Below are 14,133 nucleotides of genomic sequence, written 5' to 3'. Positions count from 1 at the left end.
ACCCCGTTCGCCAACCCCGTTCGCCGTCCCCGTTCTCCCACCCCGCCCTCCCACCCCGCCGTCCCCGTTCTCCCACCCCGCCCTCCCACCCCGCCCTCCCACCCCGCCCTCCCCGTTCTCCCACCCCGCCCTCCCCGTTCTCCCACCCCGCCGTCCCCGTTCTCCCACCCCGCCCTCCCACCCCGCCGTCCCCGCCCTCCCACCCCGCCCTCCCACCCCGCCCTCCCACCCCGCCCTCCCCGTTCTCCCACCCCGCCCTCCCACCCCGCCCTCCCCGTTCTCCCACCCCGCCCTCCCACCCCGCCCTCCCAGTTCTCCCACCCCGCCCTCCCCGTTCTCCCACCCCGTTCTCCCACCCCGTTCTCCCACCCCGTTCTCCCACCCCGCCCGCCCACCCCGCCCTCCCACCCCGCCCTCCCACCCCGCCCTCCCCGTTCTCCCACCCCGCCCTCCCACCCCGCCCTCCCCGTTCTCCCACCCCGCCCTCCCACCCCGCCCTCCCCGTTCTCCCACCCCGCCCTCCCAGTTCTCCCACCCCGCCGTCCCCGCCCTCCCGCCCTCCCGCCCTCCCACCCCGCCCTCCCCGCCCACCCCGCCCTCCGACCCCGCCGTCCGTCCCCGCCCTCCGTCCCCGCCCTCCGTCCCCGCCCTCCGTCCCCGCCCTCCGTCCCCGCCCTCCGTCCCCGCCCTCCGTCCCCGCCCTCCGTCCCCGCCCTCCGTCCCCGCCCTCCGTCCCCGCCCTCCGTCCCCGCCCTCCGTCCCCGCCCTCCGTCCCCGCCCTCCGTCCCCTCCCTCCGTCCCCTCCCGCCCTCCCCGTTCTCCCACCCCGCCCTCCCCGTTCTCCCACCCCGCCCTCCCCGTTCTCCCACCCCGCCCTCCCAGTTCTCCCACCCCGCCCTCCCAGTTCTCCCACCCCCGCCGTCCCCGCCCTCCCACCCCGCCCTCCCCGCCCTCCCCCCCTCCCACCCCGCCCTCCGACCCCGCCCTCCCACCCCGCCGTCCCCGCCCTCCCACCCCGCCGTCCCACCCCGCCGTCCCCGCCCTCCCACCCCGCCGTCCCCGTTCTCCGTCCCCGCCCTCCCACCCCGCCGTCCCCGTTCTCCGTCGCCGCCCTCCCACCCCGCCGTCCCCGTTCTCCGTCGCCGTCCCCCCACCCCGCCGTCCCCGTTCTCCGTCGCCGTCCCCCCACCCCGCCGTCCCCGTTCTCCGTCGCCGTCCCCGTTCTCCGTCCCCGTTCTCCGACCCCGCCCTCCCACCCCGCCGTCCCCGTTCTCCGACCCCGCCCTCCCACCCCGCCGTCCCCGTACTCCGACCCCGCCCTCCCACCCCGCCGTCCCCGTACTCCGACCCCGCCCTCCCCGTACTCCGACCCCGCCCTCCCACCCCGCCGTCCCCGTACTCCGACCCCGCCCTCCCACCCCGCCGTCCCCGTACTCCGACCCCGCCCTCCCACCCCGCCGTCCCCGTACTCCGACCCCGCCCTCCCACCCCGCCGTCCCCGTACTCCGACCCCGCCCTCCCACCCCGCCGTCCCCGTACTCCGACCCCGCCCTCCCACCCCGCCGTCCCCGTACTCCGACCCCGCCCTCCCACCCCGCCGTCCCCCCACCCCGTCCCCCCACCCCGCCGTCCCCGTACTCCGACCCCACCCCCCCATCCCCGTACTCCGACCCCACCCCCCCATCCCCGTACTCCGACTCCATCCCCCCAACCCCCATCCCTGTCCTCCGACCCCATCCCCCATCCTCCGACCCCATCCCCCATCCTCCGACCCCATCCCCCATCCTCCAACCCCATCCCCCATCCCTGTGCTCCCATCCCCCTCTCTCACTACCCACCACCCATCCCCATACCTATCTTTCTCATACCATCCACACCCTCACCATCAGTTCCTCTTTTACTTCATCCCTTCACTTAAATCCCCATCCCCTATTCTCCCTCTCAACCCCTCCCCTCCACCACCGCCCCGTCCTTCTACTCCCTCTCACACAAGTATGTCCTCTCTTAGCCAATGAGATGAAAACTCTGTAGCACTATATATTTATCCTCACTGACACCTGTACAATTGTAGCAAGATAAATTTACTCATATTGTAGTCTCTTTTCAACAAAACAACATTGAGTTTGTCTTAATTGGTCACTGTTCCTGTATGTTTATTTTTATTCTTGTCCCTGAATGTGGACGACCATGTCTTGCCTAGCATTTGTTTCTCATCTTTAATTGCCCTTGAGAAAGTGGTAGTTTGAACTGCTGCAGTTCTAGTAGTGTAGGTCTGTATCCATTGTGTTATTAGGAAGGGAGTTCTAACCCTATGATAATGAAGGAATTGTGATGTAGTTTCAAAGTTGATTCTGCAGTAACACACGAGGTCTCACTGAATATTACACACTTGCCAGTCTGTCTCCATTAAAAAGTATTTTACTTTTCATCTTTCTGACCAAATAGGCAACCTTTGACTTTGCCAGATAGCAGGTATGCACCATGTTCTTGCCCATACCCAATTACAGTACAATCATTTGCAATCGCTGTCCCTTCCTCACCACTTGCTTTACTCCCTGATGTTGTAGCCGAAGCAAACTTGACCAGCCAACTTATTCAGAGTCTTCAGGCAGGACAAATCAACAGGCTCGCGTCACCTCAGCTGCAGCATTTGAGCCGCGTTGTCATACCTCTGGATGTAGCATTCAGGAAAACACAGTTTGCCCTATTGGCTCATCAGGGGATATCGGGTCTGGCCACAAAGCAAGCTCCAACATAAGGAATTCGCGAAAGTCATGCGCACACCCTGAAGCATGAGAACTTGCCATTTGATAGTACCAGAGGGAGAGACAGGGCAGAATGTGACTGATGATATCCGGCAGGATGTCACAGAGCTGGGAAGTTCTTGAGGTTGTGTGCTCTCTAATAGATATAATCTTTTTGCTTGAAATATATACTGCTGAAATGTTCAGTGCTTACTGCAATTTACAAGCAGCACAAGTATGGTACAGCACATGAATGCATACATGTGCTTACCGTACTGAATCACAACGTGACTCCTTTTATATTCTCCTGCTTATTTTGAATCTGTCTCCTTTTCCTTGATTGACCTCCTTTGGCTACCTGGCTTCACATGTACTTTCCCTTCAGTCATTTTCCACTTTTCAAAATGACCCCACTGAATCTTTTCCCTTCTATGCCTGTTGTCATGCCCTGTCTGCTTTTTATGTGAAGATTGCAAAAGGGCAGCTGCATTTTTAGTAACTCTTTTGCTTTTTCAACTTTAATAGCCTATGGTCTTCTTTTATTCTGGCAGACTTTTCAAGTTGAATCACAGTGTCTTTTTCACTACAATACAGATCAATCAAACAGCTACCCTTTGTTTTGCAGTCATTTATTTTGCTGTAAAGAAGTAGTTAACTCGGAACTTCCTAGCATTCTTCGTTAAACTAATTATAGAGCTGCCTTTCTGCTTCTTTTGTCCACTCTTTAAACATTTTCAATGTCTTTGTTCTAGTACATACTTCAGGCAATTCTTAGGCCTGATCACGTTGATTTAAAATTATTTCGTTCCAATAATTATGAAAAGAAGGGTATCTTTCGTACTTTTCCAGCCAACGAAGTATTTTTGAATTGGCTGTAAGAGATATTACAGCCAATTTGATCAGAAGAGGGTTCTACAATAACCAGCAAAGAGATATTGAGAAATGATCTCTTTTAATGATCAAGGGGTAAGTATTTGCCAAGTCACCTTCTGTTCTTTGAATAATGCCATAGTATCTTTTAAGCCCTCCTTACAGAGCAGATTGGCCTTTGAGTTAACATCTCATCCTGAAGATGGCATTTCCAGTGGTTTAGCTTTCCATGAGTACTGCACTGGGAGACCAGCCTGGATTTTCTGTATTGTGTGGCACAATACTGGTAGAAATGTTGCAATTGCTGTCTCAGAACTGTCTAATCTCCATTATCTCCTTTTGTTTACAGGGAATTCTGAGGGCAAATACATTTCTCCTTTTCATGATATTCCACTTTACGCAGTAGTTGATAAGGTAAATGCTATTATTTGGTGATTTTGCTACATTGTAGGCTAATAACCTCTGCTGTTTATTGGTCTACAAAATGTGTGTTGACCATTCGTTCTGGTGGGCTATACAGTATTGTTCACACCAGCTACTTCAAATATTTGGCCCAAAATGTAACCATCTAAAATACAGAAGAAATATTATCATTCGATTCAATGACAGCCCTCTAAATCTACAGAAATAGTGTTTTATCTTTCTGCGCTTTATATGTAGTGCACTTGCAGTGTTCTTACACTTTCTCTTGCTGCTGGTATTCCCTAGCTGAATAATTTATTTGTTTGTCTGGGAGAAGAATAAGAGATGCACCAGACTTCAAGTATCTTCTGTATTTGGTCCTGTTTCTCCTTCAGAACACATTGCAATTAATATAAATTGGAATGAGTACCTGTAACATAGGACTTAAGAGCAAGAGTGAATAATTTGGCCTGGCAAGCCTGCTTTGCCATTCAAATAGGTTGTGGCTGATTTGATTATGGTCTCTGTCCATTACCCCAGCAGTGATCTAATGGAGCAACCGAACCAGCCTGAAGACTTTAATATTTTTATGTAACCAGTGTTCTTATCCGTCTATGCAACAGTTCTGCCCATCTTAATGCACTTGTTTGCATACACCTGAGAAAACAGTCAGGGCCTTAAAAGATAGCTCCTACAAAATTTCAGAAACGCTTCATCACTTCCTGACAGTTGGCATTTACCACTGACTGTCCATCACAGCCACTTCTTCTTTCTTCATTCCCCAATGTCTTGTCTTTAATGTTCCATACTTGCCCAGCATTACAGCGTAACTTCTCAACGTGACCTCTCCAGTTGTCACACGTTTTCTTGAATTCTTTGATGGGATGAGAAGCATTGCTGGCAAGGCTGCCATTTGTTGCTCATCCCTAACTGGCCTTGAACTGAGGGGCTTGCTAGGCCATTCCAGAGGCCAGTTGAGAGTCACTTGAACTACTGTAAATCTGGAGCTCCATGTAGTCCAAATCAGGTGGGATGGCAAATTTCTTTCCCTAAAGGACTTTATTGAGCTACTTACATCAGTCAGTGATGATCACCATTACTGAAATTAACTTTCAGTTCCAGATTTTATGAATTAAGCAGCTGCAGTAGTGGGTACTGAACATGTCTGCAGGGCGTTAATGTGGGAGTTTGAATTATTAATCCAGTGACACTGCACATGTTCATGTCCATCTCCATTGCCATTGTGAAATTTTTGGATGTGAATATCTATTTATTTGTATCTCAAATTTCTGCCTCTGGCTACAGAGTTTACTTTTAAATCTTTCTTTAAAACAATAGAAAGCATGCACGTGCTTTTATTTTTATCAATGCAAGCTTTGCAACTTGCCTAAGCATTCTCAGTAGCTCAGGATCCTCATTGTTAGTATGTTGCTGTCCTCCTCTGCCGTTTTAGACTCAGAGTCATTGAGCACGGGAACAGACCTGTTGATCCAACCAAACCATGTTGAACACGATCCCAAACTAAACTGCCTGCTCCTTGCCCATATCCTTCCAAACCTCTCTTCTACTGAAGCCCATAATTGTTACTTGTGCTGTTTTCAGAGATACTGACCATTGACTCTGGGATTTTCCAATCATACATTAACAGTTTGGGCCAGAAAGCCCAGGTTCAAGTCCCACCCGCTCCAAAGGCATGTCAAAGCTCATCTGAGCAGGCTGATTAAAAATATTGTGTTGTTGTGATGTAGTGGTAGTGTCCTTATCTCTGAATGAGGAGGTCTTAGTTCAAGACCACCTGCCTCAGATACATGCCCACGTCCAAACCTGTTGATTAAAATCAGACAACGAATAGGGTCTCACAGGATCTGTTAGTGCTGTTGTGGCTCAGTGATAGTGGTACATTTGGACAAGGAGGCCTGGGTTCAAGTTCCATATGCTCCAGAGGACTGTAATGTCTGCACAAGTTGATATTTAAAATGTGAACAGTTGCACATCATCAATCCCGAGAAAGCCGGCCAGTGTCTCTCCATTGGACTTCGTATTTCAACTGAATGAAGTAGATCTCGCTGCACCACTAGATGGTGCTACAGAGTCTTCAAGCACTCCCCTGCCGTATGCGTAAAATTGCAGCCTCCCTTCTTGGTTAGGGTTGAGTTCACAGTCGTTCAAATTATGAATTGTGCTACAGTCAATCTCGAGCATATGTTTCAAGTATTGAGAAGATGTGTCCTCCCTTCAGACCCAAGCCCCATTGTGTCCTAACCACCGTTGACATCTGTCCAAACTGCACTCATTGTTTCCCACTTTTCAGCACTCCTCATCTCCAGAGATAACTTTGGGATTTGTGGGACAACCCCTAATGGTGGTCACTGTTTGGCTTACTCCTCCAGAGAAGATGGAAGAGGAATGCCGAGAGGTGGAATGAAGTAGGTTAACAAAATAACAAGTAGTTAAGAAGAAGCTTTCCTCTTTGAAACAGAATCCAGTTGATTAATTCAGTCATATTTTTGCATCGTTTGTACATTTTGATTTTGACTAATTCTCAGCGGCTGGGGAAATGAAAATCATTAGGGAGGGGAAAAGTTCTCCAAATGCTGGCGCACGTGGAAAAAGCAACTGGAATGCTACCATTAATCTGAAAGTGGCTAGAACAAAGAGGAGGAAATTATTCTTCATATACATAAAATCTTGAAGCATCTCCGTTTGGAATATTGCATCAGTTCAGGGTATGCTCTTCAGGAAAATATATTGGCCTTCGAAAGGGGACAGTGCTCTTTTGGCAGAAATATTTGGGGCTTTAGGACTTAGATAATGACAATGTGTCCCAAAAGGAAAAAGACAATAAAAGTTGAGGATGACACAAATTAGCCCAATCCATCTTATATGCTTCGAAATGGAGTTTTGGTATAACCAGATGTCTCTTTCTGGGTATTAATTTTTCTGGTACTTTTTTTAAAAACCCTCCCCACCCTCCCCAACCTCCCCAGTGAAGATTTGTAAATTTGGTTGGTATTGCTTTAAGGCTAAAAGATTGGAGACTGATGTAATTAAATAGATTTGTTAAGGTAGATATGGAGAGAGATGTTTTTCCTCTGACAGGGAGCGCAGAAGAAAAAGGCATAATCATTATAACTAGAGCTAAACCATTCAGCAGTGAAACCAGGGAGAACATCTTTAAACTCAAGGAGCACTGGAAAGGTTGAAATTCTGGTCTGTGAAGAACAGTGACAGTGGGTAGTATCATCACTTGAAATTTTTAACACTGAAGCTAATAGGATGTTTTATGTAAATGAATTAAGGTTGTGGGTGGAAGATGTTACCGAATTTTAGATACAGATCAGTCACATTTGCATGAAATAAAGAAATAAGCTCCATGTCTGAATGGTCTATTCCTTTTACAGTTGTTGCGATCAGCACTTACTTCAGATTATTCTCATGATTTTCTGAGAGTTATTGCAGCCAGAAGATTCATTGTGTAATGTGATAAATTTGAATGGACAGATACATAATAAATGTAAAAGCAAAGTGATGAATGTGTGCGCTCAGACATAAGATACTTGATATTATATCAATTGTACATCTGATAAAGGCATTCCACAGAAATTGCATTCTCATATAATTGTGTTTAGGTGATAATGTCAGAGTACCATTATATCATTTGGTGACATCTCAGTTTTAACATTCTAATTCTTGTGTTTGTGTTTATCCATGGACCTTGCCGTATCTCTGACTTCTCCTCCAGAAAAAAACCTCCAACAATTCTCCAATCCCCTAGCCTTCCGTGAATCTCTAATCCCTTCACACCACTGTTGGTGTTTTCAGCCATCTAGGCCCTAAGCTGCAAAATTTCTGTCCTTCATTTCTCGCTTTCCACTTCTTTAAGAAACACTTCCTTAAAACATAACATCTTTACTGAGGAGCTTTTGGGGACTTGTCCTGATGTCACCTTTTTTGACTTAGTGTCAATTTATTATATGCATATAATATATATTCTTTAGTATATCTTATTATATGCTATATAAATGCAGGTTGCTATTCATTAACTTGAGTAGCACCATCTCTAGCATTATCGTGACCTTTATCTTTGAGATGTCTGTGCTATTTTTAACTACTTCCAAAAATGGTGCCGCAGCAGCCCTTGGAGACTGGCACGTGTGAAAAAAAGTAAATTCACTCAGTTTCTATAAAACATAGATCAAATTTTGGGTCCAAGAAGCCACCAAAACGTAGGGTTGGTAACAGAAAGCAAGTTGCCTTACATGGGACTGTTTTGTAATAACAGATGACAAACCATCAGTAGCTGGTCCCAGAATATATGGTCCCAAAAATATAGTGGTAGTGGAAGTCTGAATTGACTTTTTGCGATATTTATCCTAAATTTATAGAGTTTCTGGGAATGAGTATGTCTACTTGTTCTCTATTTTATTCAACAAAAGTAAATTGCTGTATCTTTTACACCAGAGGAGATTGAGAGAAGGCATGATTGAGATGCATAAAGTTGTGAGGGGCATAGAAATGGTAGACAAGGAATAATTTTTTTCCCTTGACGGAGGGACCAATGACCAGGGCCAAAGATTTAGGATAGGGGACAAAAGATTCAGTGGGGATGTGAGGAATGACTTTGTCACCCAGAGGGTGGTGAAGTCTGGAACACACTGCCTGTAAGAGTGGTAGAAGCAGAAAACTTCATAACATTTACGTATTTAGATATGCACCTGTGATATCAAGGCTTACAAGACAATGAGCCATGTGATGGAAAATAAGGTTAGAATAGTTAGATGGTGCTTTTTGACTGGTATGGATGCGATGGGCCAAAGAACCCTTTTCTGTGCTGTCGACCTCTTTGACTGCCTAGACAGACAGGAGTTATCGGCTTTCAAGGATCATTGGGGGTAAGTGGGAATTTGTGTACTTGACTCTAATCAGATCAGCTGTGACTTTACTGAATGGTGGAGTAGGCTGGAAAGACTAAATGAACTACTCCTGCTCCTGATAGGCATGTACTTTTGTACGTTTATAGGTAAGAGTTTCTTTATTATCTGTCAGCGTCACAGTTTGAGGGCTTGAATAGCAGTATCATATATTGGCTGGTACAAAGGTGACGAATTTCCTTTACTTGACTCAGTCTCTGTGTGGCTAGTAATGGAAACCATTCCATGATTGAACAGCCAGATTGTAATGAAAACAGAAAATGCTGGAAGCATTCAACAACTGTGGTGTTTGTGGGGAGAATTAATGACTGAGGCCAAAGACCTTGTTTCAGATTTCCAGCATCTGCAGGTAATTTGCTTTTGTTTTAGCCAAATTTTACTAAATTGTTGCTTCTAAGAAAGTGCTAAATTCTTATTGAATAAAATATAAAACAGGTGGAAATACTCATTCGCAGAAACCCTATGAATTGAGGATAAATATTGCAAAGCTTCCACCTGGACTTTCACCACAACTTTCAAAAGGCAAAGAGTGTAAACATTAACTCCACTCCCCAACAGCAGCAAATATACTGTGTTTAGGTTGGTTGGCTCGCCGAGCTGTTTTTGTTGTTCTGCAGACGTTGGTTACATACTGGGTAACATCCTCAGTGCAGCCTCTGATGAAAGGCCGGTGTGTTTTCCCACCTGATTTTTAAACTCTGGGGTCCATTGCGACTGATTGCCTTACTTCCGGGTTTCCTCCGTAGTGGAATGTATATGGGGTCGAGTTCAATGTGTTTATTAATAGCCTGCTTCGTGGAGTGCCATGCTTCCAGGAATTCTCGCGCTTGTCTCTGCCTAGCCTGTCCCAGGATCTTGGTGTTGTCCCAGTCGAAGTTATGGTTCTCCTTGTCCATACGGATTGAGATGAGTGAGTATTGGTCGTGTCTGTTTGTAGCCCTTTGGTGTTCATGTACTCTTGTTGTTAGTTTCCTTCCTGTTTGTCCAATGTAGTGTTTCTCGCAGTCTCAGCAGGGGTTCTTGTAGATGACACTGATCCTGTCCATGGTGGGGAGTGGGTCTCTAGTTCGGGTGAACACTTGTTGTAGGGTTGATGTGGGTTTGTGCGCCACTCTGATGCCCAGCGGTCGTAGAAGTCTTGTGTTGATGTGGGGTAGTGTGCTGAGTGTGTTGAGGCATGTAGAATCCTTCTGATGCTGTTCCTGAAGTTTGACTTCAATGACAGGAAAGTTTTTTGAGATGACTGTGGGGGTCAAAATTAATAGTCACTTCAACAGTGAATTAATTAGGGAAACCTAGCACTGCTTCATAAAAAAGCAAATCATGTGTAAATAAATTCAGTTAGTTTATTTACTAAGCTGGCAGGGATGGTTGATGAGGTTCCTGTGAATTAGTGGTATTATGGACATGCAGAATGATTTTGAGGTGTACGAAATAAATTGATACCAAAGGAACAAAAGTGAAAGTGCCAGCATAAATATGAAAATAGCTCAGTAACAGGAAAGAGTCATGATGAATAGTTGCTGTTGGATTGCAGGATGGTATATATGCAGGTTCAGGTGGCCTAAGACTAGGGCAATAATGTAAGTACCATTTCCATCACACACATCCAGCCAATAACCATCTTCAATAACTGCACTCTCCACATAAATGTAGTGACTACAGAAACAGGTCAGCTGTTAGGAATACTGCAGTGAGTAACTCCCCAAAGCCTGTCCGCCATCTACAAAGCATAAGTTAAGATTTTGATGAATACTTCCCACTTGCCTGGATGGATACAGCTGCAAAAGCGCTCAAGAACCTTGATACCATAACAACAAAGCAGTCCACTTGATTGGCACCACATACATAAGCATCCATTCTCTCCACCACCAACACTCAGTAGCAGCAGTGTGTACTATCTCCAAGATGCACTGCAGAAATTCCCCAAGGATCCTCAGACAGCACCTGCCAAACACACAACCCTTCCATCTAGAAGAACAAGGGCAGCAGATACATGGGAACACCATCACCTTTCTAAGCCACTTACCATCCTGACTTGGAAATATAGCACTGTTCCTTTACTGTTGCTGGGTCAAAATGCTACAGCTCCCTCAAGGGCATTGTGGGCCACCGTACAGCACAGGGACTGCTCACATGTTCAAGAAGGCAGCTCACCCCAGTGCCAATACCTCAGGGGCAACTAGGGACAGGCAGTAAATGCCAGCCAGTCAGACACCCACATCCCACAAGTGAATTTTAAAAATGCAATTCAGCATTTTGTAAATATTGGCATAGGCCTTTTGTCCCAGGCACCTCTTTGAATCCCCTGCTTGCACTTCACCACCTACTTTAACAACCATCTTGTCCCCCCTTGCCCTACTCTTCTCCCTCACCACTCTCTCACCCCTTTGCTCTTCTCTTCCTTTTCTGCTTGTCTCCCCTCATCCAACTCTACCCCCTTACTCTCTCTCGCCCCTCTCTCCCACCTCACACTTCCTTCCCCACATGCCCCTCTCGCTCCCATCTCACACTTCACTTTACCTGCACCCATTTTTCCCCATCCTTCCTGCACCTCCCCCTTCACCTGTCCACATGGCTTCTGTCTCCTCATTCACCCAACCTATGCCTCCTTCTTCCTACACCATCATACATCTCTTTACTCCAGTGCGCCACTCTCCCTCCCTCTCTTCTCTGCAGATCCATTCTCCTCACCGTTACTGTTCATTCCCTTACCTCTTAATCAGAAACACTGTTCGTTCCTATGCGGCTTTATCAGAGATAATTACAGTTATTCATTCATAATATACATACAAGGCTGTTGGACCATGACCATTGCTCACTGAATCACCAATGTCTGATTATTATCTAAATTACAGATTTGAATTATGTACAGTGTGAATGATAATTATGTATTGATGTTGCTCAGATGTTGCAGTCTTTTACAGGCCTTGTTTAATATGGTTGTAGAGGTGCCCCGTTGGACCAATGCAAAAATGGAGGTGAGTTCTTATGGTACAGAGGTTTTACTAAAGTAAGTAATTCTTCTATCAATGATGCAAAGTAGTTGATGATTCCACAGAAACTGATGTTCATCTTGCCAATTTGGAGGATTTAGAAAGACATTGTTGGTAGGTAGAAAAGAGTGGGACCTTAGAATCTTTCAATGTAACAGCATCGACTTGACCCATTGGGTGATGTTTGCTCCACTTCATGCTCTTTCCCCATAGCCTTGCAAATATTTATTTTTGAAATATTTATCTAATTGCCTTTTGAATGTCACTGATGAATCTGCTGCCAACACCCTTCAAGACAGCGCATTTCAAATGATAATTTGTTGTACCAAACAGGTTCTTCCTGTCTCTCTTCTATTCTGGATAGATTGGGAGGCAACTTTACTTAAAAAAAAGGCAACTCCCTAATCCAGATTTTCCAATTGACAGATAATTGCAACATAGTTGCACATCAGGATCATGCAGAATCCCTTATGCCCTAACTACAAAGAAATTACCCGTGAAATTGAATTTGCCGATGGGTAATTTCCCTTGCAACTGGTGACCTCCAGAAAAGTCCCTTAAAGTCAGAGAATTTGGTAAGTTCAGCTTCACTGAAGTCTCATAGTACCCAGGGAAAGTCAGAGGATCAGGTACTTTAACTGCTGGGTAGTTATTATCCATTCCCCCATTACCCTAATGTGATGTGATTTTTGGCAGCAGGTACTGATGGTGAGGGTGGATGCTAAGCAAGGGAGCTAAAGCAGTTGTGTTGGCATCTCCACCAGTAGATGGCAACATTTTGTTTGGGTAGTTAGAGAAGTGTTACAAAGGTTCATCAGAAATAAAGAATTTATTGAGTCATACAGCATGGAAACAGACCCTTCGGTCCAACTGGTCCATGCTGACCATGTTTACCAAATTAAACAAGTCCCACTTGCCTGCTTTTGGTCCATATCTCTCGACCTTTCCTATTCAAATGTCTTTAAAAACTTGCATTTGTATAGAAATGTTCATATTTTTGTATTCCTAAATTTACTTTATTTTTCTTTATTTCCTTTGTCTTCTCTTTTTCCAATTTTCTGTAGTTTTTCATTTTTTGTCTTTTTTTCTCTTTTTTTTCCCTTTCACCTTGATAAAGATTAGTGAGTGATGAGCAGTAAACGTTGTTTACTTGCACTTTAGTAAAGCCTCTTAGAAGGTTCCACGTGGTTGATGAGTGAGTAAAGTTAGATCACGTGGGATTAAGCGTGTTTTTGCCAATTGAATACAAAATCGCTTGACAGTAGGAGACTGAGGCTGGTGGTGGAGAGTTGATTTTTCAACTGGACGTCTGTGACCATTGGTATTCTACAGGAGTCGGTACTGGGTCCCCTTTTATTTGACATTTATATAAATGATTTGGATGAAAACATAGGAGGCATGATTCGTAAGTTTGTCGATAACATCAAAATTGGTGATATAGTGGACAAAGTAGAAGTTTATCTAAGATTACAAAGACTTCTTGATCGATTGGATCAGTGGGCTGAGGAGTGACAGATGGAGTTTAATTTGCATAAATGTGGCTTGTTGCATTTTAGCAAAACAAAAAAAGGTAGGACTTATGCAATTAATCACAGGGCTGCGTAGTGTTGTAGAACAGAGAGATCGAGGGGTTCAGGTACATAATTCTTTGAAGTGTGCATTACAGGCAAATAGGGTGGTTAAGAAGTGATAGCAAGAACTGCAAATGCTGGAGCCAGAGACAGCACAGTATGGAACTGGAAGAATGCAGCAAGCCAGGCAGCATCAGAGGAACAGGAAAGTTGACATTTCAGGTCGGGACCCTTCTTCAGAAATGGACAGGGGGAAGGGAGTAGGGGGAGATGGGGCTGGGGAAGGTAGGTGGGATGGTGATAAGTGAGTGCAGGTGGGGAGTGATGAGGATTGGTCAGTGGAATGGGTGGGGTGGATAGGTGAGAAGGAACATAGGTTGTGTCAGGTCAAGGAGGGAGAGTTGGACATGGGATGAGGCCAGGGTGAAGAGACCTTAAAACTGATGAATTCCATGTTTAGGCCATTGGGTGTAAGCTCCCAAGGCACAATATGAGGGGTTGCTCCTCCAGTTTGCAGGTGGTGTCATTGTGACACTGGAGGAAGCCCAGGATGGACATGTCACCCAGGGAGTGGGAGGGGGAATTAAAATGGTTGGTGACTGGATGGTGTTGTCATTTG

At 46.2% G+C, this 14,133-nt stretch overlaps 1 protein-coding gene across 4 annotated transcripts in view; it reads left to right on the top strand.

Annotated features, from left to right (window-relative positions):
* Positions 1–14,133, top strand: part of LOC125451257 (inorganic pyrophosphatase-like) — a 63,947-nt gene that overhangs the window by 9,042 nt on the left and 40,772 nt on the right. Inside the window, exons 1-3 of one of the 4 annotated variants that reach the window (XM_059643478.1) lie at positions 3,964–4,028; positions 6,328–6,442; positions 11,865–11,928. In XM_059643478.1, coding sequence (XP_059499461.1) covers positions 6,423–6,442; positions 11,865–11,928 — 84 coding nt within the window. In that variant the 5' untranslated portion in view covers positions 3,964–4,028; positions 6,328–6,422. Of the gene's footprint in view, positions 1–3,963; positions 4,029–6,327; positions 6,443–9,090; positions 9,297–11,864; positions 11,929–14,133 lie in introns of those variants that run through there. The other 3 variants (XM_059643472.1, XM_059643476.1, XM_059643474.1) reach the window with 3 other exon arrangements.

This window comes from Stegostoma tigrinum, chromosome 3 (assembly GCF_030684315.1).
Source record: "Stegostoma tigrinum isolate sSteTig4 chromosome 3, sSteTig4.hap1, whole genome shotgun sequence".
NCBI classification, from domain to species: domain Eukaryota; kingdom Metazoa; phylum Chordata; class Chondrichthyes; order Orectolobiformes; family Stegostomatidae; genus Stegostoma; species Stegostoma tigrinum.
Note: the sequence above shows the minus strand (reverse complement) of the source record. Positions and strands in the feature narration are given on the sequence as shown.